Source organism: Alligator sinensis, unplaced genomic scaffold (genome assembly GCF_000455745.1).
Source record: "Alligator sinensis unplaced genomic scaffold, ASM45574v1 scaffold83_1, whole genome shotgun sequence".
NCBI lineage: Eukaryota > Metazoa > Chordata > Crocodylia > Alligatoridae > Alligator > Alligator sinensis.
Window position 1 is genome coordinate 2,462,289 of NW_005842043.1, and position 24,114 is coordinate 2,486,402.

General features: G+C 40.3%; 1 protein-coding gene across 1 annotated transcript in view; it reads right to left on the minus strand.

Annotated features, from left to right (window-relative positions):
• The window catches only part of AQR (aquarius intron-binding spliceosomal factor), a gene marked incomplete at its 5' end in the record, with an annotated part of 88,200 nt that overhangs the window by 12,396 nt on the left and 51,690 nt on the right, over window positions 1-24,114 (minus strand). Inside the window, 8 exon segments of the mRNA XM_025203079.1 lie at window positions 3,851-4,038; window positions 8,565-8,636; window positions 10,615-10,752; window positions 11,788-11,997; window positions 12,612-12,747; window positions 14,709-14,818; window positions 21,114-21,224; window positions 24,089-24,111. Of these exon segments, the coding sequence (XP_025058864.1) occupies window positions 3,851-4,038; window positions 8,565-8,636; window positions 10,615-10,752; window positions 11,788-11,997; window positions 12,612-12,747; window positions 14,709-14,818; window positions 21,114-21,224; window positions 24,089-24,111 (988 nt within the window).

The following is a 24,114-nucleotide window of genomic DNA, read 5'->3' on the forward strand; positions in this document are numbered from 1 at the left end:
ATTTTCCACAGTAGGAAAACAGGAGGAATTTGGCAAGACATTTGGAGGTTATGAACATCATCACGCATGGCTGTAATTTGAGTTCCAATTCTCTCTTTTCTCAAGAAGAGTACAAGATTATGGACATACCTTGCCAACATCCTCTAGCAGAGGACAAAGACCCAATGTTCCCAACAATTTTGGTAAACACTGAAGTCCTAATTTCAAGAGCTATTTAAGATCAGTTCCAAAAATGGATATATGTAGCTAACGTGGATCTTAGGTAGAATTTAAGGGCCTATGCCCAAAAATACAGCACCCACCTGCTCAAGACAGCAGAGTCCATAGGCACCTAATCTTTCACTAGTATAGTTACTTGGGTTTCTCAAGTTCTACTATTCTGCAGGCCCAGAAGTGGAGCATTTCATCACCTCTCTGAGCTGAGCTGGGATTCTCAAACTGGGCACCCCTGTACTTAAGTCCCCTGGGGGAACTGATCAAGATGATGTGGTGAAGTGTGCCAAAAACTCACTGGGAATACTGAGTTCCACAAAAACACAGAAACCATGAACACCATTCAAAATCACTGCTTCCAGCAGAGGAGCAAGAGATGGTGCCTGCCTTTTATGAACGAAAGTGGCTAAACAAGAAGTGGAGGGACCAGAGTTCAGTGCTCGACTCATTCTGATAGCAATTCGATTTCCCAGTGTGCCCCACTCATTAAGGTAGAGACTGGGCTGTCTCTATCCTGCACTCAACATCTGTGCTGTTGAAGCTGGGGCAATATGCAGCCAAGAAAGCAAGAGTCAGCGAGCCAAAGAGTGCCAAACAAGAGGGAGTATTTAACTTTTACAGATTTACTCTGGGGTGGCTGATGCCCTTTCTGCTCAACATGTTGCCAGGGATGCACTGAATGGGCTCTTGTCTCCTTTGGCATATCAGAAATTGAATATTCTGCTACAGAATTTGGTCCACCTGACTAAGCAGTATTTAGCTGCTTCAGACCCAGGCATTAAAATGTATGAAATATAAACATGTCTTAAAATTGATAGTCTCCACTAATGCCTATTTTAACTACTAAAATGTTTTTCCCAATAGGCACTGAAGCTCTGAGTAGAAGTCTTACAGGCAGGGCACTGAACTGACACTCAATCAACTTGAGTTATTTTTCCATCTCTACCTGTTGGAAGAACAGAGATGAGTCACTTTTACCACCACATGCCAGTTTCTTATCTATAAATGGGGATAATGATTCTGATCAACAGGTGAACAGAGCAAGGTATTTTTAATAATATGGCAGAATAATTTCCTATCAGGCATGGAAAAATGAACTGTGGGTCATGAGAGATTGAGGAATGAAGAATAGGCCCTTGTGTCTTCTAGCAGAGAATTTAGAGAAATCTCCCCAGTCTAAGCACATTTATGAATTAATCAAACGCAAACAAAAGTTAGTTGTCATTTGTCTGAATGAACAGAACTGCCATAGTGGGTCAGACCACAGGTCTATTTAGCCTAGCATTCTGAATCTTTCAGTAGCCATAGTTTTCCTTAACCTCATTAATTTTTTTTTCCCTTAACACTTTTGCATAGACCAACACCGAGGAAGACCAGGACAAAGCTATCAGAATCTATTACCTTGGAAAAGGAGTCAGAGAAGTTCCTTAGATGACTAAGTAAAACTGAAGAGTTTAGATGCCAAGGTTCACAGAACAAGTCAAAATGATCCAGTGCCAGCAACCACAAAAGTCATCTGGTCTTCAAAATGCCCATAGGCATCTACAGGAGGGACTTTGAGCATGCTCAGAAATAACTGAGAGAGAAGACCTTGGTGCACCACACCTAACCTCTGTTACCACTTCAACTGATGTTGGGAGGTACCTAAATTTGTGCAAGTCCCTAGAGGGAACCCCTATGGTAAGCAGTAAAAAAAACTGTGCCTTAATTCACAAAAAAATGCTAGAATTCTTTTTCCTCTCATCTCTCAAATTCTCTGAGGAGATGCTTAGGAGCAGATGGCAACATTTAACTTTATTTATTATTTAGTTGTATTATATACTCAAACATTATAACTGGCATTTTTAAATCACACTGACAATATTTGTCGGCCATATGTTCAGAAGATAAATAGTCTCCAAACGTTTCAATTTCTCAACATGCTTCTGAAATGTAAAAATTAAATTTCTCTTTTATGCTGTTCATTCTTATTTTTTTGGAAAAAAATCATTGTAATTTAAAAAGCTTGTACCATTTAAAAATAGCAGTATTTTATAATGTGAAAATGGAATCAATAACTCACTTCACAGGAGGAGCCAAAGGACATTTTACTTGTCCTATTTTTACCTTACAAAATACACTGAAGAACAATCTACAAAAGTGTATGAACTTTACACAACAGCAACTATAAGCAAAACAGAACACTTGAATATGGGAGCCAACCCAAAAATGTATGCACTTCAGCTATAGTCATTGTGAAAATCTTTAGAGAAAGATACAGGACTAGATCCTCAGCTGGTGTAAAGTGTAAATTTACACCAGTTCATGATCTCACCCAAAATGCTTACTACCCTCAGGGTTTACTATGCAGTAAGAGATATCTAGGGATTATCACAGAAAGTCAGGGTCGGAAGGGACCTCAGGAGGCCATCTAGTCCAAACCCCAGTTGAGACAGAAGAGGGGAAAATCAGAGCTTGGTGTTCAAGTTTGTGTGCATCTTGTGCACACATACACGTATCCATGTCCATGTGTGTAAAAATACAAAAAATATAAATAAATGAACCAAGTACATTTCTAGTGTAACATAACTGATTCCAGCAGATTTACACTATGTATCAAATTCAGTTATATATCTAGATGCTCAGAGTACTTTCCACACCTTTTGTCCTATGTATTAGTTGCTTGCTTTTCCTTTGTTTATTAGTTTAGCTTCTGTTACTTTGGAGAGAGAGCTACATAAAGCAGGGTTTTTCCCTGCTTGATTTCTTCTGACCAAGTGTTTCACACATGGAAACCTAGATTCACTCTTTGATGAACACAGTGCACTTGGACAGTTGTGGCTGCAGAAGCAGATCCAAAGCTACTCATGTCCTATTCCATTAAAACCTAGAACCAGCACTTTGAATTGGACCTAAACAGAACAGGAACAAATTGCAGAGTATGGAGCACCATTGTGATATTATTGTCTGTTGCTAGCTGCACTCAAACTGAGTTATGAGTTTAGAGCTGACATTAACACAAATCAGTCAAAGAATTACAGTAGTCTGGAGCTGAAATAACATGGATCATAGCAGCTATTGGAAGTAAGAGTACTTGTTGCATAACAACAACACTTCTGAACAACCCTGAATGCTGCTTATACATATAAAAAATGTAATTTCCTGATATCTAAAGTAAGAAATAGAATTTAACAAAGGAAATAAATGTACACCCATCCTGCAAGAGTATACCTCCAGTAGCTGTTATGTTATCCTTAAAGCAAGCACAGACAATCTGTGATATTTCCAGAAAGAAAAGCTGTTGCATTACATAAAATCTTTTTATAAAAAGGTTAAAAAAATGTCATTCAAAACATTTTTAAACAAACAAAAAATTTCTCCCAAGCATTAGCACCCAGAACACTGGAACCTACATCATGTTACTGCACAAGAAACTCAAAAGTGAAATTGAACAGAAAACGATAAAGGTTAAATTATCTGCCTTCACTGTCTGAATTAAAAGGCATGCAAGAAGAAAGCAGACAGATGCATTAGATTTTTTTGCAAACTTACAAGTGTAATCATATACGGTGTCATTTTGAAGATCAAGGTTTTCAAAACTTAGTTTTTAATCTGATATATTTTCCATGATATGCTTACTCCCTTTTCTCCATCTTACCTTGCTCTTGCTCTTCCTTGAGCATCCAAGTCAACAGTTGGGACTCCCACCCGAACAAATCTTGTAAAAAGAGACTGTTCCATATTGGAGTATTTTTGAAAAGCCATGTTCTTAATGACAGGTGGCAACTGGTGATGGTCACCAATCATAATCCAACGCTTCAACCGGCTGAATCCATCTTGGGGGTTCTAACAAACAATTAAAAGATTACAGAATTAAATTGGTTACAATTTGATCCAAGGCTTCTAAATTATAGTAAAGTAAGGGTCAACTTGATTATTTTAAGCCCTAGCTTTATATTTATATTTACATGCAATTGTATGGATTTGCAATCTTTATATAGGGTGTTAGCCTGGAGACAGCTCCTGCCTTTCTTATGTCTTCACTGCCCCAAAATGAGAGTTTAATATTTTACATTTAATTATTTACTTTTAAAGTTACCTGAGTATGATCCTAATTATTTACTGGAGATTTGAGGGCGATGAGAGAACTGGGTCATAAAGAACCAGGGCTAGGCTCATTATCCCTTTCCCTTGAAGGTCATTAGAAGATTCAAGAAGCTCTACCCAAGCCCCAGAGGAAAAAGCTACCTAGAGTGCAATCATTTCAAGGAAAACCACCCTTTACAAGTGAGCAAGAAAAAACATATGGGTAGAGGAAAACCATAATATATGGAAGGTGAGGAAGAGAAGGAAGGGACGCAACTGAAAACATCTGTTGTTGCAGAAAACATGTATGTTCTTTTCATATTAACAGATGTACCACTGCAGAATTTTTTTTTAACAAAGACAATTTAAGTGTTGTGTACTATGCCACAACCAACTGCTCCCATTCCTACAAGTTACCCCAACTTCTATATTGTACACACCTATGTGCTGACCATGCCTGTTCTCAGCTTCACACCACATCCCAGCACTGTGTTCCTATGACATACAATGCATGCTCATTGCCAGATGTCACAGTGGTCTCAACACAGATGAGACTTAGTTTAGAAAAAGGACAGAAACAGGGGGTACGGTAGTTGGATAATCTGGGGAGCAAAGCTGAAGCCTCCCAAGATCCATGACTGCACCAGTCTGACCCATTTCTTTCCTCCTAGTCCTCTTCTGTACTTCTCTACCTTTTCTTTTCATTCCCTAGAACAGAGGTTGGTAAACTTTTCAGGTTCTGGGCTGGAATGACATAGCTCAGCACAGAAGAGGCTGATGAGTGGTAGGACTCAGCCACCATCACTACTCCCCATGAAGGCACAGACAGCTCCTGTAACCACTGTTTCTGCTCATGGTGACGCAGGAAGAGCAACTGACACCAAAATGTGTCACTGATTCCGGTCACCAACAGCAACGGGAGCACTGAATTTGGCAACGGCAGTAAGCAATGGCTGTAGCAGCAAGACGAGAGAGCATCCCCTGACACAAAGCAGGGAGGGCTGGGGTAACAGAAGACAGCTTGGATACTGTGGGGCAGATCAGCAGCATGAAGTAGAGAAGGCGCCCCTCTCCCATGCATGCTGGGCGTGGCATGAGGGCCATAAGTTGCCTACACCTGACATAAATGACATGTAATTGGCACTACAGAGGCCTTTTATATTCTTAAAAAGTAGAGGTGTACAGATATATTGGCTAGCTACCAGATCAGCACTGATAAAAGCAAAAATGACGTTATCGGCTACTGGCTTTTTTTGGATGTTGTAGCTGATAATTACAGCCATGTGCCCAGAGCACCCAGGCGAGCACGGTCTGTCTGGTCCGCGTGCCCTGTTGCTGGCCTGAGCCCACGGCAGACTACAGGACCCAGAGAGCAGTGGGAGGGGGAGGGGACGCCAGGAAGTGATCACGGCACCGTGCTAAGCAACAAACAGATCATTATTGGCTACTGCTGCCACCACCATGGCAGCGCCGCATGTGCAGCGGGGGCCTGAGCACTGAGCCTGCGCACAGGCAGGTAAGGCACCACCCAGCAGGGGACATTCCACTCCACCAGGCACTGGGCTGCAAAAGTGGCTCATCCTTGGTGGCCACAGGAGCTCAGCTGTATGGGGCCTGCCAGTGCTGAGGGGGCGGTGTGCTCTGGAGCTACAAACATGCCCAATGCCGCTGTCCACATGAGGATCTGCCTCGCCAACCCGGGACAACAGCATGTGCAGTGCAGGGAAACAGGCTGTGGCGGTGGCTGTGGGTAGGAGCTGTGGGCGAGGGGTTGATGTGAGTCGGAATAAGGCGGTCACTGCCTTCCCCATCCAGGGCCAGAACAGGCAGGGGGTGCACGCACGCGCATGTCGAATGCAAAACAAACAAAAAAGGGTTTATGTTAGTAGTTTAAAATGCCTTGCACTATTACTAAATATCAGTTATCAGATCGGCATCAGCCAATACAGCTGGTTAATCATTGGCTATCAGTATCAGCCAAATAATCTTTATCAGTGCACCCCCACTGAAAACCCTCCATTGTTCTCTAACCCTGCCAGCGTGCAAAACTAATATAAATTACACTTGTGTGACTGTCATCCTTTTAGGCCCAGATGCTGAAACTTAACTATGACAAAACTGAGCATCATTACAATAGTCTCATAGGTTGCAAGAGTGAGAAAGGATGAGGGAGAAAGCATAGGAAGCATCTACATTTACAGGCAGTTCCCAACTAACGACTGTTTGAGTTACTACAAACAGCACTTATGGCTTTAAAATTACGACACCGTTTCAAGGTTCTGACAAGGTTTCGACTTTACGATGCTGAACACAGCTGCCAGGACACAGCTCCTCCCTCCCCACCCCTGCCCCGCCCGCTGGACAGCCCCTGTCCCAGCCCCAGCTCCAATCCCTCCCTCGCTGTGGGGGCGCTGATCTGCCCGCCACACCACACCGCACCACACCACAACAGACTTACCAGCTGGAGGCAGCTGTGTCGAGCTCAGGAAAGGAATCAACCCTCCATTTATAACATTGTTCCTACCAGAAAACTGGTTCCAAGTTACATTTTGACTTAAGACGCAGTCGGAACCAATTGCATTGTAAGTCTGAGGCCTGCCTATGTCTGCAGAATACCACAATTGCTTAGTTTTCCTTTGTTCACATGAAAACTTATGAAGTACATGAAAGATGCATTCAGATTTACAAAATTCGGACAAGGACCAGAAATCAATTGTTGCAGAACTATGTCAAACTATTTCTATGTTCTAATAAGTACACATCAGGGTTAAGTCATGATTTAGTCTATTAATGGAGTTCTTGTAAACTCCATTTTAATGGAGTTTGAATAATAAAGTATAATAGAGCATAACAGATTTTAATACTAAAAATCTATTACTGTATTTACTTGAATAGAAGATGATCCTGATCATAAAACAATCCCCCATAATTAGATTCCATATATGAAAAATGTGTAAATTAGTTATTCTTTTGCACATTTAAAATCTAATAGGGAAAATAAATGGGAGGGGAGGAGGGGGGGAGATATCAGGTGGCCCTCTTGCCCTCTGTTCCCACAAGTTCTTCCGCCTACAGCCTCTTCTGTCCCCCTTACTGCCACACCCTGCTCTCAGAGCACATGGAAGTTGGGGGAAAATTTGAAAACACTGATGGATGAATTGATACATTTGACCTTTTTTGAAACTGTTCCAAATTTTAGCACAGGTAGTCCACAAACATACTTTTAAGCAGCACTTTTATATGTAATTATGAAGATTACAAACTATGCATAATATTAATCCGAAGATAAAAAGCTCATGATTTACTGTATAGTTCATTGGGCCGGGCTCCAACAGAGTCAACAGCGCTTTAAGCCAAATATACTCCATATATTCCCTTCCCTCCTACAAAGGATCCATGTGCTAATTAGCTCCCCACTCATGACTGGAACTGGATGTTCTTCCCACAAGTCCTGGGATCCTCCAAAAATGTATATGCAGATGAGGCACAGGGCAACCTGGTCTGGTTCCACCTCTTGGAGGGGGGTGCCACCATCATGTGTCACAGGCTGAGGGGGGGCAGGATAAGGATGGAAGGATACTGGGTGAACTGTGTGGGGCCCCGTTGGTGATGTTTGCCACACATTTAAGGCTAGTGAAAAAAGGGAAAAGGGAAAAAGGCACAGCTCAGTTCTGGGAGTGAACTGAAAGTTAAAATGTACTCGGTATAGTAGCTTACCATGACTTGGAAAAGAGTTGGCACTCATCGGGACTGAGCGTAATGGGCACTACCATACATCTTATTCAGATTGGCTGCACTAACTCATCCTTGTGGTAGGTTCCCATTAGTATGTTTGCCCAACATGGGCCACATGTTTTATAGTGATCGTCAGTGCCGGCTGTATTTAAATCAGCTTCATAGTTGGTTTCCATGACTAAGCACATGCTGCTTTTGGCAGCAGTTTAATAACAGACCATGTATTTAATGAGGTTTTCTTGTACGTGAATCTAAGATGAGGAGCTTTTTTCCCCCCCTATGCTGACTGGGGGACAAAACCTCTTGCATTCAAGTAAATATGGTATATTTCCTTGAGTCTGACAGAAGTATTTATTACATTCACAATGAATGTCACACTGACTGCAATGGAAAATGAAGACAGTCTAGACATTTACATTATGAGGCCATATTCTGAGATTTAAATACTATACACTAACGCTATTAAGAATACATGGCACTACCATCTATTACCAAACATTTACTGTTGAATTACTCTTACTAAATACTTATTTACTTAATTCAATTCTTACCTGTAAAAGGAGAGGTATAAATGTTTCTATCTCCAGAATCTGGGCAGCCTCTTCCATTAAAATGTTATCATACTGAAAGAGAATAAAAAAAAATGCTTGTAAAAATATGAAACAACAGCAGAAATATATACATATGTGGAACTGAGGGATAGTCATTTCAAAACTACATGTACAGACGCACTAAATTAACTCAAAGAGACTTGTAGCAAGAGTAGTAACCTTTTGTCTGATAGGCATCCATGGACACAAAGGTAAATCTCCATTAAAACATAAATAAATATATATGTGGTCTTCTGCCATTGAAATCTCTCATCATTAGTATTACCCAACAGTGCTATTAAGAACTCAGTCAACAAGACAGTTATATTAATCTATGTTTCTGAAGGCCACATTTTTTTTCTTGCTTTTTAGAGGCAAACTGTGACTGGTGTCAATGATAGAGTAAGCTGAAGGCCATTTTTTTCATTAGTATTTTTCTTTTAGCCTCTATCTTATTTTCTTTCTAGTTCTAGCTAAGAATTCCTTCCACTGTTCTTGTATACAGCGGTCCAGCAGTTGTGGGGGAAGGACCAGCAGCCAAGGATCAGGTTCCAAATGGTCTAAATTTTTTCCATATATATTCAGAGCATCACCCAACTTAACCACAGAGTAGGAGAGAGATTCCAAATGACCCACTTGAGTGCCATGTATCCCCAGGGATCTGCTAAAGAGACTTCAGAGACTTGGGACAGGAAGCCAGATTTATGCATCTATTACATGAATATCCCCATTCCCACCGATTCTTACATCTGATTTGGAAATAGTTCATTAGAATTTTACTTTCACAGATTTATTGAACAGTAAAAAATGTATAATTCAAATAAAGAATGTGACATGTAAAAACAGAATCTTAAAAAAATTCTGCAATTCCAGAACTGCCCTCTTACAAGCAAATCCTGGTTCCACTGAAGTTAATGACAGAACTTCCACAGACTTCAAAGAAGTGTCAAACATACAGCCCACGAGCCAGATCTGGCCCATGGAGGTGGAACATCCAGCTCATGGGACTTTTTGCTATAGCTGCTAACAACCAAGGAGTTAACACCACTGCCACTGAAGCCCCAACACTGTATCTGCCAAAGCCAGTGTCAGCCTGGCCAACACCCCAGCAGTGATTACCACCACTGAATTTAATGGATATGGAGACCAAAAGCTGCAGCATTCCTTCTCCCAGGTGCTGGGCAGGCTGTGCACTGCAGCCATCTGGTGCACAGCAGGGCTGGCAGCTGTGGTGAGAGGTCCCATAGGCCAGAATCAGAGGTGGGTCATCTGGCCCAAAAGAAGTCCCACCTTCTGGACATGCCCTACCAACTCATGTTTGTTTGACACTCCTACCTTAGCGATACTGCACCAGTATCTAGGACAACTGCACCAGTGTTCTAGGATAATTATTTCAGTTTCATATTATAAAACTTTTTATAGCAAACATGTATATTATATACACACACACACATTTTGCTGTGTGGGTGTTTGTTATGTGAAAACTGTGTGCAGATCAAACACCAAAATTCACACACTAGAATAGAATAAATTAATGTTGTAGCAAAACTGTTGATTATTTAGTTAAGCAGCACGCTAAAAGGGTCCTAACTTCTCCCAGTTCTTTTACTTTTGTTAGCCAGTCAGCATCACTGCAAGTCTTCCAAGTCGATCTGTCAAGCAATGTAATCACCTTTTCCAACAGACTTTATGTGCATTTATAAAGCAAATAAGAAACAAGTCATGACCTTATATACACTGGTTTTGAATATTACTTGCACATAATCACACTTCATTTTTAGAGTTCAAAATTAGGCCATTTCAATGCTCAGAATAACTCCAGAAAATCTCTCTATTTGTATTTCTGTAGATAACAGTGAAATCATTTTTCATTAAGAGGACAAACTGACAACATAATGGTCTTAAAACTCCAGTGATTTAAAGTAAGTTAGTAAGCCCTATATACAAAACAGGAAAAGGTAAGGTAGAAGTCTGTTGCTCTAAAACATTTTACCATTACTGCAATCATTACCTTGAAACCTAATTCAACCAGGTCATGTCGTTTCAAAGCAGCATGCGTACAAGTCATTGCAATGATCTTTGCTTCTTTCACCAAGAGGTATTTGGATCTGTCCAGGCCACTGCGGAGAAGTTCAAATGCCCTGAATTCCTACAGAAAAAAAAGACTTCGTAAGAATGGGAATCAAAACTGATATTGCTTACAACAGAACTGTGCATTCAGAAGCCATCTGACTATGCTTCTCAGATTATTAACCAAAAATATACAGATGAAGAATATCAGCCAATAAGAATTTCAAATTTCAGTAGTACATATAAACACCAGTTCAAAAAGGATCATTAAAATTCACCCACATAATTTAATTTATACACCTTTTCATGTCTGCAAATAAACTTATACATACAATTGTCTTAACAGTTCTAAGGACATTCATTGAAAAGATGAGGAAAGCAAGTTTTTCCCCATGATTTTTGTTTTGTTTTACAGCTTCATAGCATCAAATTTTGAAAACAGAAAATCAAGCCAAATACATGTAGTTTAATGTCATCAAATACATGCTTTTAACATTTTTGGTGTATGGCACTTTTAGGTACCATATTTACTCAAATACAAGACAAGCTTTTTTACCCCCAGTTGGCATGAGGAAAAGAGCTCCTTGTCTTTATAAATGCATACAAGAAAACCTCACTAAATGCACTGTCTATCATTAAACTCCTGCCAAAATCTCAGCAATGGAAACCAACTATGAAGTTGATTAAATGCAGCCAACACTGAGCATGGCTATAAAACACATGGCCAACACTGGGCAAACATCAAGAATTTTTGGAGCATCCCAGTACTCACGACAGGAACACCCAGTTCCAGTCATGAGTGGGAGGCTAATCAGCTCATGAAGGGGCTGCCAGGGGGAACCATGGGGTGGGTGGGGGGGAAGGTAGGAAAGTGAAAAGGCTACCTGAACCCTCAGATTTATTGTCCATGCTGTAGCAGTAGAAGGGGGACAAATTCAAGACAAATTTCCAATAATTAGATTCTATACCTGGAAAATCATATACATTTGCTATATACAGAATTTAATTATTGGGTGGCCATCTTACAATCAGGATCATCTACTATTCAAGTAAATATGGTAATCAAAATAGCTCAGGAAATTCCAATAAATTCCAGCAGTCTTTTAAATCTTACCTCAAGCTGAGTGAATATTTTCTTAATATGCCGAAAACACCCTTCAGCAATTTCCATGTCTTCATCATATGATTTCCCTTTAAAAATTGGTTGAGGGGCATTAGCAAAATACTGATGAAAAGGGAAAAAACTGGAGACCTCTGCAACATCAGGAAGCTTACCACCCTTAACTTTAATTTTGCTAATATACTCCTCCCAACGAGACATTACCTACAGCAAAAAAAAAAAAAAAAGTATCATTATGACGTTACGTATGTATTGTCAGGCACTGTAAAGGTTCTTTTTAAAAAACAAAATAAAAAACCCTTTCAATATATTGCTTTTAGTATACTTTTTGCACAAAAACAATTTTATTGTTTGTTACTTTTCAAACACTCAGAGAAGAGGCATACTATTACAGAACTAGGTAACTGTTTTATGATGTTGGATTCTACAATGAAATCAGACATAAATAAATCATGTGAAACAGTGACTTTCCAGTTATTTTATGCATCCTAAACTACAGCTGCCCAAAAATCTCAACAGTAGAAAGGACTTGCTGGGATTTTCATATCTGAAGACAAAAATCTACTTTAAAAACTTTGCCAAATAGTCATAAAAAGCAAGAATGTTCGCCTTTCAATATGTGAGTCATCGGGCAGAGTTAAATACAACAGCAACATAAACAAGTAATGTTTATAATTATAGCGTCAGTTGCTATTTGCATTGTGAGCCACAAAACAATTTTTTCCCCTTTTCTTTTAAAGACTCAGTTCTGAGAAATTAACCCTAATCTCTATGCTGAGGTCAGAGCTTAATCTTTCCACAAATATTTCATCTCTTACTTGGTACAAGAAGAAGTGCCCAGCTGTTTCACAGGTATAAGAAACATCTCCTGGGACCCCCAGACTCTCTTGTAAACGTCCAACCTCACGTAGAAGCTCTAATCTTCGAGCCAGGACATAATTAACTCTTCCATACCTGTGGAATGAAAGTATTGGTGATAAGGACATGTATTATTTTTTTTTCAGCCAAGAAAGACATTAAGGAACTGTTCAACACCAACATGAGGATGTCATAAAATTACTCTGTAAAACAAGTATTGAACTTTATTAATGACCATTGAAAAAGAAGAATAGTCCATTATCTGCCAAGTACTGCCATCTAGATCAGTGGGGGACAACCTTTTTGGCAGGCATGCCACAAATTAGCATCATGCCTTCTCTGTGTGCCACTGTGTGCCCTGCCCAATCTGCTGTTCTGCTCCCTGCCCCATTCTGCTGCTTTGCTTTTTTGCTCCCTGCCCCATCTGCTGTCCTGTTTTCTGCTCTATCTCCTCACCAGTCTGCTGCATACCACACAAACATGCTGCCTGTGCCACTTGCAGTATATGCGCCACACACTGGCCACCCCAATCTAGATGTGCCCATGGTTCCCATCACTACAGTACACAAGTGCTTCACAGGCTAATAATCTTATCATCAATCTTCCTGTGATATATGGAAGTATTATCCCACTTATACATTGAGGGGGAAGAAAAAAAAAAAAGAGAGAGATGTGCTCAGGGTCACAAAGCCAGCAACTGAAGGTGCAGTTTCCAAGTTTTGAGTTATTAACTGTGCTTCCTTTTGCAATAAGCAAAATATTCTTTGGCTCCCTCTTCATAATACAGACCAAGCATGTTTACAGTCACCTCTATTCTCATTCACCGGTGGCCACTGAATAGGGAATTGTGCCTACTGGCTGAGTGCCTTCTATTTGTAACCAGTAACATCTGCAGCCCTACTGGTATGTTCATGCCTAAGCTTATGTCTTCTTTACTTAACTTTACTTTCCTCAATCTGTGGGAGATGCAAAAGCATAAAATGACACAGGAAACCAGGGAAAGGAACGGTATGTAAAACTATTCCATCTCTTTCCCCACTAGATTTTATGCAGATATTATATGCTTATTATTACTGGACTTAATGGTATTTTCAATGCACCTATAAAAGACCAACTCTGAATCTGAGAAAAGGCCAGGTTCTTAATTCTTAATGAACCTTGGTTTTTATAAAATATGCTTTCCTTATAACAAAAAGAATAGAATTATCCTAGGAAATCACTATGCCAATTTTCATCTCCAGAAAAAACATATTAAATGAAGTAAAACAAAAAAATAGCTCTCTTTCACTGTAGAAACCAAGCTACTTGGTAATGGCTACAGGAAAAGTAAGCTTTTCTCCTAAATGAAACCCAAGCATCACAGCTGTAAAAAAATCAAGTGGAATATCTGACATTTTTATATACGTATCATTAATTATGGACATATTCTTCAAAATACAACATTTACCATAACAGGATGAGCACTTTCATTTAAATGAGCTTCAAAAATATTTTAAATAATACAAAGCAATGACTTAAACTTTTATAAGTAATTTCATGAAGAAATTACAAGTGGAGGGATTTGTATCTTGCAATGTCAGCTGTTCTATAATATGCAATATTCAGCACGTTGCAAGTTAAAATTAAATTGAGTAAAGATTGAAAATTGAGAGTATTTTTCTATTAAATTTGCATTTCAGTAAACAGACTTGATAATACCTTTGTGTGTTCACATGCTGGTATCTAGAATATATTTAATTTCAAACATTCAAAGGAAAACAGGTGAATATGTAACTGTTTTGATATTTTTGGAAAATAGAGGCGTTTTCTGCCTAACTACAGAACTCAGTATAAACTTGCTTGGTACTGAAAACAAATGCCCTGAACTTAGGACTCTATTATAGCTGGACTGATACTGTTAGGACTTAAGCTTCCCTTCCCATAAAACTAACAAGTCCAGACTGACTTCTACTTATTTATTTACAATGAAAGTAGGAGGGATTTAAACAAACATTGCAACTCTAATATTTACACAAATTAGCTTATTGTTAGCACATCCCTCTTGGCCATTAACTCACCTGCTGAAATCTTTCTCTGTCTCCAATTCCTCCTCTCCATGACCCAGACGCAGGAGGTGGCGCTCATCAATGTCTAGAGCCATGATTTTCTCAAACAGCTGGTTCAAGGCCTAAAGACTGACAAGAACAGGGGAAAGAAAAGTTTTTAGAAGTTCAGAGGCTCTTGCAGGGAAAACTGGAGATTTACTGGTAAGCAAGCTGGAAATTAATACCTATTTTGGTAAGAGCTGAAACTAAAGCAACGTGAAGACAATACTTAAATTAGAGCTCTTAACCTCAGGGATGGGGGAGAGGTAGTTCATTGATACTGCTGTCTTTTCACTAACACGTATCTACAGCCTGTAAAGCAATTCACCCACATTTCTAGTTTGTGATTTAAGAAGACACTATTTGTTTACCGAATTATTTCAAGGAATGCACTTCTTAGTACTTATTTGATATGACAGCACTGACTTGCATAAAGATTTTGTCTACTCAACATTTACCGTCTATGGGTAATATCCAGTAATCTACAAGAGCTTTGTCTATTTCCTGGCAGATGTTTTAGCTAAAAGTTCCAACTGGGTAATTACATTCTGTCTGCCTATGGCACCCTGGGGTATCATGACACCCCCTGCCCCGGGGTACTGCAACATGTGCTGCTGTTGCCACAATAGCAGCCAGGGAAAACTACCTTGAATGCATTAGGGCAGGGATTTTCAACCTTTTTAAATAAGTGTACCCCCAGCAACCCCCTCTTTAATAAGTGTACCTGTGGGAGTGGGGGGTGGCAAGTGGCCAGATGCAGAGAGGGGAGGGACGGGGTGGTGAGCAGCCAGATGTGGAGCAGAAGCGCAGCAAGCAGTAGCAGTGTAGCATCTGTGCGGCCCTGCTCTGTGAGGAAGCGGTGCACAGTGGCAGCAAGCCATCTCTGCCTGACCCCATGTGCCCCTGGGACCTTTCAAAGTACCCCCAGGGGTACATTTAACCCTGGTTGACAAACCCTGCATTAGGGCATTGATCAGCTCCCAGAGACAAGGAAGCACAAGGAAATTTCACCCATGGGCCTCTGTTTCTGGGAGGGGCACAGGGAAGATCTGGGCCAGGACTGGCTGTACAGCACAAAGTAACTTCTGCCTGCTTGAGGCTGATCAGGTAACATTAATGCAGGAGTAGGAAAATCACATGCTGCAGTCCTACCCAGACTGCTGTGGGCAGCATGTGCAGGGCAGTTTTACCTGGAGGCAGTAACACTCAGTTGAGAAGCAATGACATAAGTTGAGAGAGAACCAACAGTGCTTCTCAACTGGGGATGCCACCACATTTAAAGAAATGCTGGAGAGGTGCCATGACTTCGAAAAGATTTTAAATGACTGCTTTAGTTTCAACTGCATAGGATATACTTCACTTTTGGGGCATCTACATAAGACCCTGAAAATACTGTGCAGTAGTGCGTCACAGCATGGGCAGTGCTAATATGGTACTGTGCAGCATTATTAGGCTACTGTGCAGCAGTAGTGTCATCTAAACGACATTCGCCAATGTTACTGTGCAGTAGCTCTGGCTCCTGTGCATTTATTTAGTACTTGCTAATACAAGTACTAAATTAATGCATAGTAACAACTGCATAGTAGTGTCTCTTAAACTGTGTTGTAAACACTGGTCGAATAGTGCTGTTTAATGGCTTTTTACCATTTACCTCACCTTCATTTGAATGAGAAATAAAATGGAAACACCCACACACACTTGCAACCATTAGTCCACTGTCTCTTTCTCTACAACCGTTGTACCACTGTAGCCTGGCTCCACAGGTCCACAGCATTACTGTTCACATTTGTTTTAGAAGAAAAGGAGGAAGTGACTTCTGTTCTGTTGTGGTCAGTAGGAACCTTACCAGAAAAGATTAGAGAGGTGAAGTGGCACACAAAAGAAGTTACTAAAGGTTTGGCTGCACACAACAAGATCTAGTCTACTAGAAAAGGCCTGCTCTTGTACTTATGCTAGGAAATCCACCTAGGGTAGACAAAGAAGGAGTTTCTGCTAGCAAATAAACCAGGGCCCTAAAAAAGAAAATGAATGGAAACAGCATGTTTATGACTATATGACTGCATCAATGCATGCTACTATAGAATTTCTGTTAGCAAAAATCAATTCATAACTCTAAATGATGATAATGTAACAGCAAGAATTTTCTAGCATAGACCAGACTATATGACAGGTAATACTGTAAGACCTAATGAACCATGTTGCACTCCTGCTCTTCTTGATAATCTGATGATGTCAATGTTCTAGTCAGGGAAACCACCAGAGAAGCAGGAGTACGGATGGGATGGGACTTTCTCCTTGAGGGTAAGGACTAGCTTGTCAATGTCTGTGGAAAAAACTCAAAGTACTCTCAGAACAACTATGGTAACATCCCATATGTGTACAGACGACTTGCAGGCTACTGACTGGTCCAATTGGTCTTGAAAGTCCAACAGTGGTTGGGACATTAAGTCTTTTGAAGAAATCATTCACATACCTCAAAAAGGGGCCTGCTCTCTGCTACAAGATTCAAGACCACATTGCAAGGATGAATACACCTCCCCTAGGAGTGGAACTGATGATTAAGACTCTCTCATTACTATGATAAAGACCACAGTATCATATTGTGGTCCATATCTATCCTACTGAATATCCTGGCATTGGAAATTCCTGATCAATACAAAAGAAAAGATGCTTTATATTCACTACTGTGGCCAGTTCCAGCGAAGTCAAGGGAACCAGTCTGTTCCATCTCCCTATCTCAATGCCATGCAGACCTTGGAAACCTTTAATTACTGGGACATCTGCTAGGAGGGAAACACAGCAGTACAGAAGTTCAGCAAATTCTTGGAGAGTGTTGAGGATAACTTTTTGATCCAGATGGTAGAAACAGCAACTAGAGGAGAAGCTCACAAACAGGGAGGAATTGGTTGAGAATGTGAACGAGAAAAGTAACTTGGGTGACAGCAACCATAAAGTGAGAGTGCTCAAGATCCTAAGGGGAGGAAGGAAGGGGAACAGCAGAATAAAAAACACTGAACTTCAGGAAATCTTACTTTAAAAAAAAACTCAGGAAACTGGTGGACAGGATACCCTAGGAGGTAAGACTGGGAAAAAGGAGACCAGGAGAGTTGGTTATGTTTTAAGGAGGCCCTTTAATGGGTGCAGGAGAAAGGTATCCCAATGTAACAAAAGAATGGGAAGTGCAACGTGCCTAGACAGCAATCTCGTCAATTGAGTTAAAACTCAAAAAAAGAATCCTATAAAAATTGGAAACCTGGCCATAGTACTATGGAAGAGAATAAGAGTATTGGCACAGGCATACAGGGGGAAAAGAAGAAAGGCCAAGGCACAGTTTGTGATGCAGCTGGCAAGGCAAAGGATATAGAAGGTAATAATAAGGGATTCTACAAGTATATCAAACGTAAGAGGAAGACCAAAGAAACCACAGGTCCCTTACTGAATGCAAAAAGCAATCTGGTTATTAATGATGTAGAGAAGGCTGAACTACTGGATGCTTTTTTTTTTTTTTTTTAATTATTATTTTTCCCTTTATAAGGGCAACTACTAGGTGATGAGTCAGTGGGCAGCAAAGATAGGAAAGGAGACAAACAGCCCAGAGCAGTTGAATGGGTTAGGGTTTATAAAAAGATGCTAGATACTTTAAAGTCAGCAGGGCTAGATAGGCTGCACCCCAGGAATTGGATGAGGTAATTTGGGAGCCATTAGCTATATTCTTTGAGAACTCATGGAAGTCACAAATGACTGGAAAATGACAAATAGAGTCCCCATCTTTAAGACAGAGAAGGAGGATCCTAGGAATTATGGACTAGTCAACTTGACCTAGATACCTGGGAAGATCACAAAACACATTCTGAAGCACCTACAGGACAAAAGGATGATTTTAAGAACAGCTGGCATGGATTCACCAAAAACAAATCATGCCTGGCCAACCTGATTTTCTTCTATGACAAAGTAACAGGTTATTTGGATGGGGGAGAGAAGTAGGTATGATAGATACTTTTACTTCAGCAAGGCTTTTGACACTGGACATTCTCATTAATACACTAAGGATATACCAACTAGATTAAAGTACTGAAAAATGGATACCTAACTGACTGGAACATCACACTCAATGCATAGTCATCACTAGCTCAATGTCTAGTTGGGGGGGGGGGGGGGGGGGGGTGTGGGGGGGGGGTTCACTAAATTGCTGTGGGGGGGGGGGGGGAGGACGAGGTATTGAGTGGGGTTCCTTAGGGGTCTTTGTGCTTTGATATTTGACTGTGTTTGTTTTGATACTAAAACTATGATCCTAGTGATGACATTAAACACCAATAGCAGCAAAAGGTATTTCTTCAGTATCAACTTTGTCTTTTATGATCTTAAACAGTCTGCCAGGCTGACTGAACACTAACAATGCAAAACTATTCTATAAAATATTCCAAATGGACAAATTAACTTCTAGGCCTGTGCAAATAGGGAAGTCTTCAATTCAGATTCAGTCGATTTGGAGGACAGTGATTCAATTTGGTGATTCAAATCACTGTCCCCATTTGATTCGGCTGAATCAGAAACAGAGATTTGGTGCTGATTTGGATCGGCCGGGGACAGACAGGCACAGCCAGGTGGCTGCAGGTTCTCCCATGGCTCCTCCACCTGTGCCTGCCTCTCCCTGGGCGGGGGTAGCCACGGGAGAAGCCCCCATGGCTGCCCTGCCCGGCCTCATCCCCCACCATGGGGCAGCTGCTGCACAGGTGCCAAGCGGGGGGGGCGGGAAGAGGATGATCCCCACTGCCGCCTACTGCATGGGAGGCTCTGCTATGAGTCCTCAGAGGCCCTGATTGCTGCTGCTACAGCTGGTGAGTACAGAGTTTTCTACAAGTGCCAGATGGTTGGGCCAGGCAGGGGATGGGGCCGGGCACGGCAGCTATGGGGGGCTTCTCCTGCATTTACCCCCTTCCAGAGAGAGGCAGGCACAGGTGGAGGAGCCACGAGAGAACCTGCAGCCACCTGGCTGTGCCTGCCTCTCCCCGGCCAATCCAAATCTCTCCAAAACTTTTCTGAATTGATTCTGAGGCTTTGGATTTGATTCAGCCTTTTTAATGGGTCTCCTGATTCGATTCCAATTCAGAGCTTCAGACGCCGAATCAGGCCAAATCTCTGTCGAATCAAATCAGCGACTGAAGCTTTGCACAGCCTTTTTAACTTCCTCTGGATATAACAAAACCTCATGCGACATTTCAGGAGGTGAAGCTTCACACGTTATCATTTGCCAAATCCTTACAGAAAAACAACAACATTCCAAACACATACTCAGAATATGAAATTCTTCAAGAAAGAACAGATCCCAACTTAACTGTCCTTATTAGCTCATTGTTTGAAACCAGCACATCCTGAATATTCCACCATAGAAACATTATACAGGAAGGTCTGACCGAGGTAGTTCAATCCAAAAGTTACTTGAATGGTTACAGTAGTTCAAACACCACAGAAACAGGTTCCAAATTTTTGTTTGATTGTTTGTTTTTTTACATAAGATTTTGAAGGTCTTTGGCAGATCTAGGAACTACCTGCCAGATTCTCACTAACAAAAGAGAAAAGTAAACATAAGGGGTGTGTCCAGACACGTGCACACATGTGGTTTACAGCACTGCAAATTCATTTGCAGCACCAGAAACCACACATGCAGGCATTTGCTGTGCTGTTAATTAGCAGTGCAGAAGGTTTTTTTAACACCAGAGAGATCCCTGTGTCAAAAACACCCAGGACAGAAAAAACCAGGACTGCACACGTGGCAGCAGCATGCACTGCCGGAAACTGAAGCCTGGTCAGCTAGAGCCACACTCCAGCTGCTGGCCAGGCTCCACATGCCAGACCACTGCTACTGGTTCCCCAGGAGGACCCCAGGTAAGGCTGCTGGGGCCAGCCCAGGTGCTTGTTGCATGACAGAGTACACATGCCCAACTATGTGCCACTGCTATTTGTCCCTGGGGAAACACATGTGCACACTCATCTGGACATACCCAAGGAGGCAGCAATCACATTCATAGGGCCAAAGAGATGTTGTCAGTAAAGAAAAAAAATGTTTTCATGGTGTGCATATGCACTTGCAGTGGGATTCATGCTTGGATATAACCAAAAATGGTACATTTCTACATCTTACCATTAAATGCCCTGTAAAGAAAACCTAACTGATAAAGATACTTTGGAATGAATTTCCAATTTTAGTTTTCATCTCAAATTCATTTCTTCTCAGTTCCAAAGCTGGACTCAAACCCAATACAAACCTACTCAGACCCATCTAATGTATCTGACTGTAACACTGAAGTTATTTATATTAAACTCCGAGACAAAAATAGATCAGTACAGAAAGGTAAAATAGAAAATCTGTTTAGTTACCTGGTTGGAATGTGTAACTATAAGGGTCCTCTGTTCCGGGAAATTATGATAGAGGTTGGATATGATCTGCACAGCCACATCAGTTTTGCCTGTACCAGGTGGACCCACTACCTATAAAATAAAAACAGAATGTGTAAAGAACATGTCACAATTCACTCCGCTGGCCACTAATAACCAGTTGGGAAAATTAAAGTGTTTTGGACTGGGCAGAAAAAAAAACAGTTTGCCAAAAAGCATCTTTCTTTTGAAGGCAACACATCAACTTTGGAAGCTAAATTACAAGCACTGTCAGTTAACAATGGAAAAGGTATTTCTTAAACTGCCAATTGTGAAACGGATCAGTTGTTATATACATGTCCATAGTAAGGAAGGACTTAGCCTCGTTTTGTCCTTTGCAATAGAACCACACCTCATCATTCCCGAATTCTGTTTTGAAATTCAAAGGCAACAGGCTTCGACAAAAGTTGAAAAAGGATGAAGAGGGCACACCCATACATTAAGAACTAGTTCAATGGGGTCTTGCCCTTTTAAACTTGCACTAGGACCCTGGGAACTCTATCACTAGTTCTAGTGATAGTATAGCTGAGATTGATGAGACTACACTGACTAACCAAAAGTTTTTATTCCTCAAATTAAGAGCTCTGAATCATAGAAGCATGTCACTCCAAACTGCATACTGATTATTATAAATGCAGTACTTTGAATTTGTGCTTTTTATTCATGCACATTTTATGAATCTATAATAATGTCCTTCAATTATCCACGTATGTAATACAGCTGCAGTATACGCAAACATCACCATTCTTGAGGGACATATATTTAAAAGTAATTCAGGTGATCCATCTACTCAGATTCTTATACTTGTATCCATCCTCAATACCTTAATTTACTCTATTTATCTGAACTCAATGGAGTTGAGAAATACTATCTTTCAACTGGAGATATATGATTTCAGGGATATTCTAGATCAAGTTTCTGACTAAATTCCATCTAGCGTAGAGACTGAACACTTATTTGTATTCAGGAGCCAATGGAATAACATTTTCCTATATATACTAATACTAATGCCCTCTCAATTTAATGTATGAAATGTGACCTCATATTCAAATTTTAAGTATTGTAGCCAAATGCATAGTTACATCTTTTGAACAGAAGAAGCCCAAAATTGAGCAGACCAAGTTACGACAGAAATATAAAATTAGTAGCCAAGTCATGCTTGTTGTGAATGAGGCAAGCAGTCCCACTGATAGGTTGGACCTCTCATGCAAAGACACTGGGATCTTCTCCCTGGCATATACATAATGCACTACCCTGAAGCTCATTCATTTATGGCAGAACTGGGGTGATGTTATAGCCACGATGATCCGGGAAAAACGCAAGGCAAGGTGGGTGATATATTTTACTGGAACGACTGTGTAACTGGGAGGAATGTAGAAAAGCTTTTAGGTGTGAACTATCCTTCCTCACTTCAGCATCTTATCTTATAATATTTGGAATGAAAACAAAGGTCTGAGCTAGGAACAGATAGACCCAAACAATTATTTAAAAAGCCTCATGGACTGAATCAAAACAGAACTGAAAGAGGACTGCCTTAAAAAAAAATGTCATTTTTAAATGTCATATTCTTCTTAATTAAAACAGACTGCTCTTCAAAATGAAAGAAAAAGTATTTTCTATTGAAAATAAATTATTAGAAAAATAATACCAAAGCCTGACTTTTCATATACTTACTATTTCTCCACTAATAGACTCTTGGAACTAAGTTTAAGCACTAGTAATTTATCCCTAAAAGCCCTCCAAGAAAAATGCAGATGGTGCTTCAAAATACATTGTATTTATATTGGGAAGTTATTCTTACTGATTCAAAGATCAAATGATATTAATTAACACTAGTACTTTATTGAAAAAACAAGATTAAAACAAAGACCTACATTACCTAGAGTTCCCCTCCCTAATATTTCGTGTTGATTATATATTACAAAATAGGAATAAAGATTTTAATTCCCAATAGTCTTTCCTGTTGACAAGTTAGGAATACTGGTATGAAAGGAGACTCCTATACATAAGGGTTGGTATTCTTAGCCAAACACTGTAATTATTTAAAACCCAGCAGCAGTTCACATCATTGGGCTTGTTCCAAAAAAGACATTATTAACTAAGTAATTTTTAATCACTTTTATCACTGGTACATTTTTACTGAGGCCCAAAACCTGTCTGACATAGAAAACGTGCCCTTTCATTTCAAGAGAAATGCTTGGGTATTGCAGATACCCATCATTCATAAGGTCCAGATGAATTGTACTGCAAAACAAACTCACTCCCAAAAGCTGGTCAACAAATCCTACAGCCTTTATTCATGATCAGCTTCTTTGATTCCAATCCATCTATCTGGCTGAAGAACTACTGCAGAGAGTCCTAACAAAACGTATATAAAGGAGGGGAAAAGCCAAAAGTCATTCATCTGCTAGAGTCTGAGTGGAAAGTGATACATAAAAAGGAAAAGTGGAAGGACTACAAAGAAAACACTGTGCTAAAAGGCCTAATTTCAAAAGCCAGGGCACAAGTACTGATACCTGGAGTCCCTCCTCCTTGTAACACCATCATGAGTATCAAAAAATATTCTACTGAGTAATTATTTTATAGGATAGACTATACTTAATGAGGACACATATTTGAAGAGACAGAAATGTATTTGTGAGCCTTGTAAAATACTGTTCATCAGTTTACACTGAAGCAAATAAAGGGTGTTGGCTTTGATTTGCATCTTCTGTAGCTTTAAGGCGTTTCAAACAAAAACAAAAACAAAAAAACAAATCCACAAACATACAAAACTGAAATCACCTCGGGGCTGAAACAAAGGCAAACACTAAAGTCAGAAAAAAAGCTGTTATCGATACTTCACAGAATCTGCCCTAAAATTAAGCAGAACATTAAATATACAGTAAAACTTCTTAAATCATTATTATAATCCCTACCATAGTCAGCCCAGGTTGCATTCCTG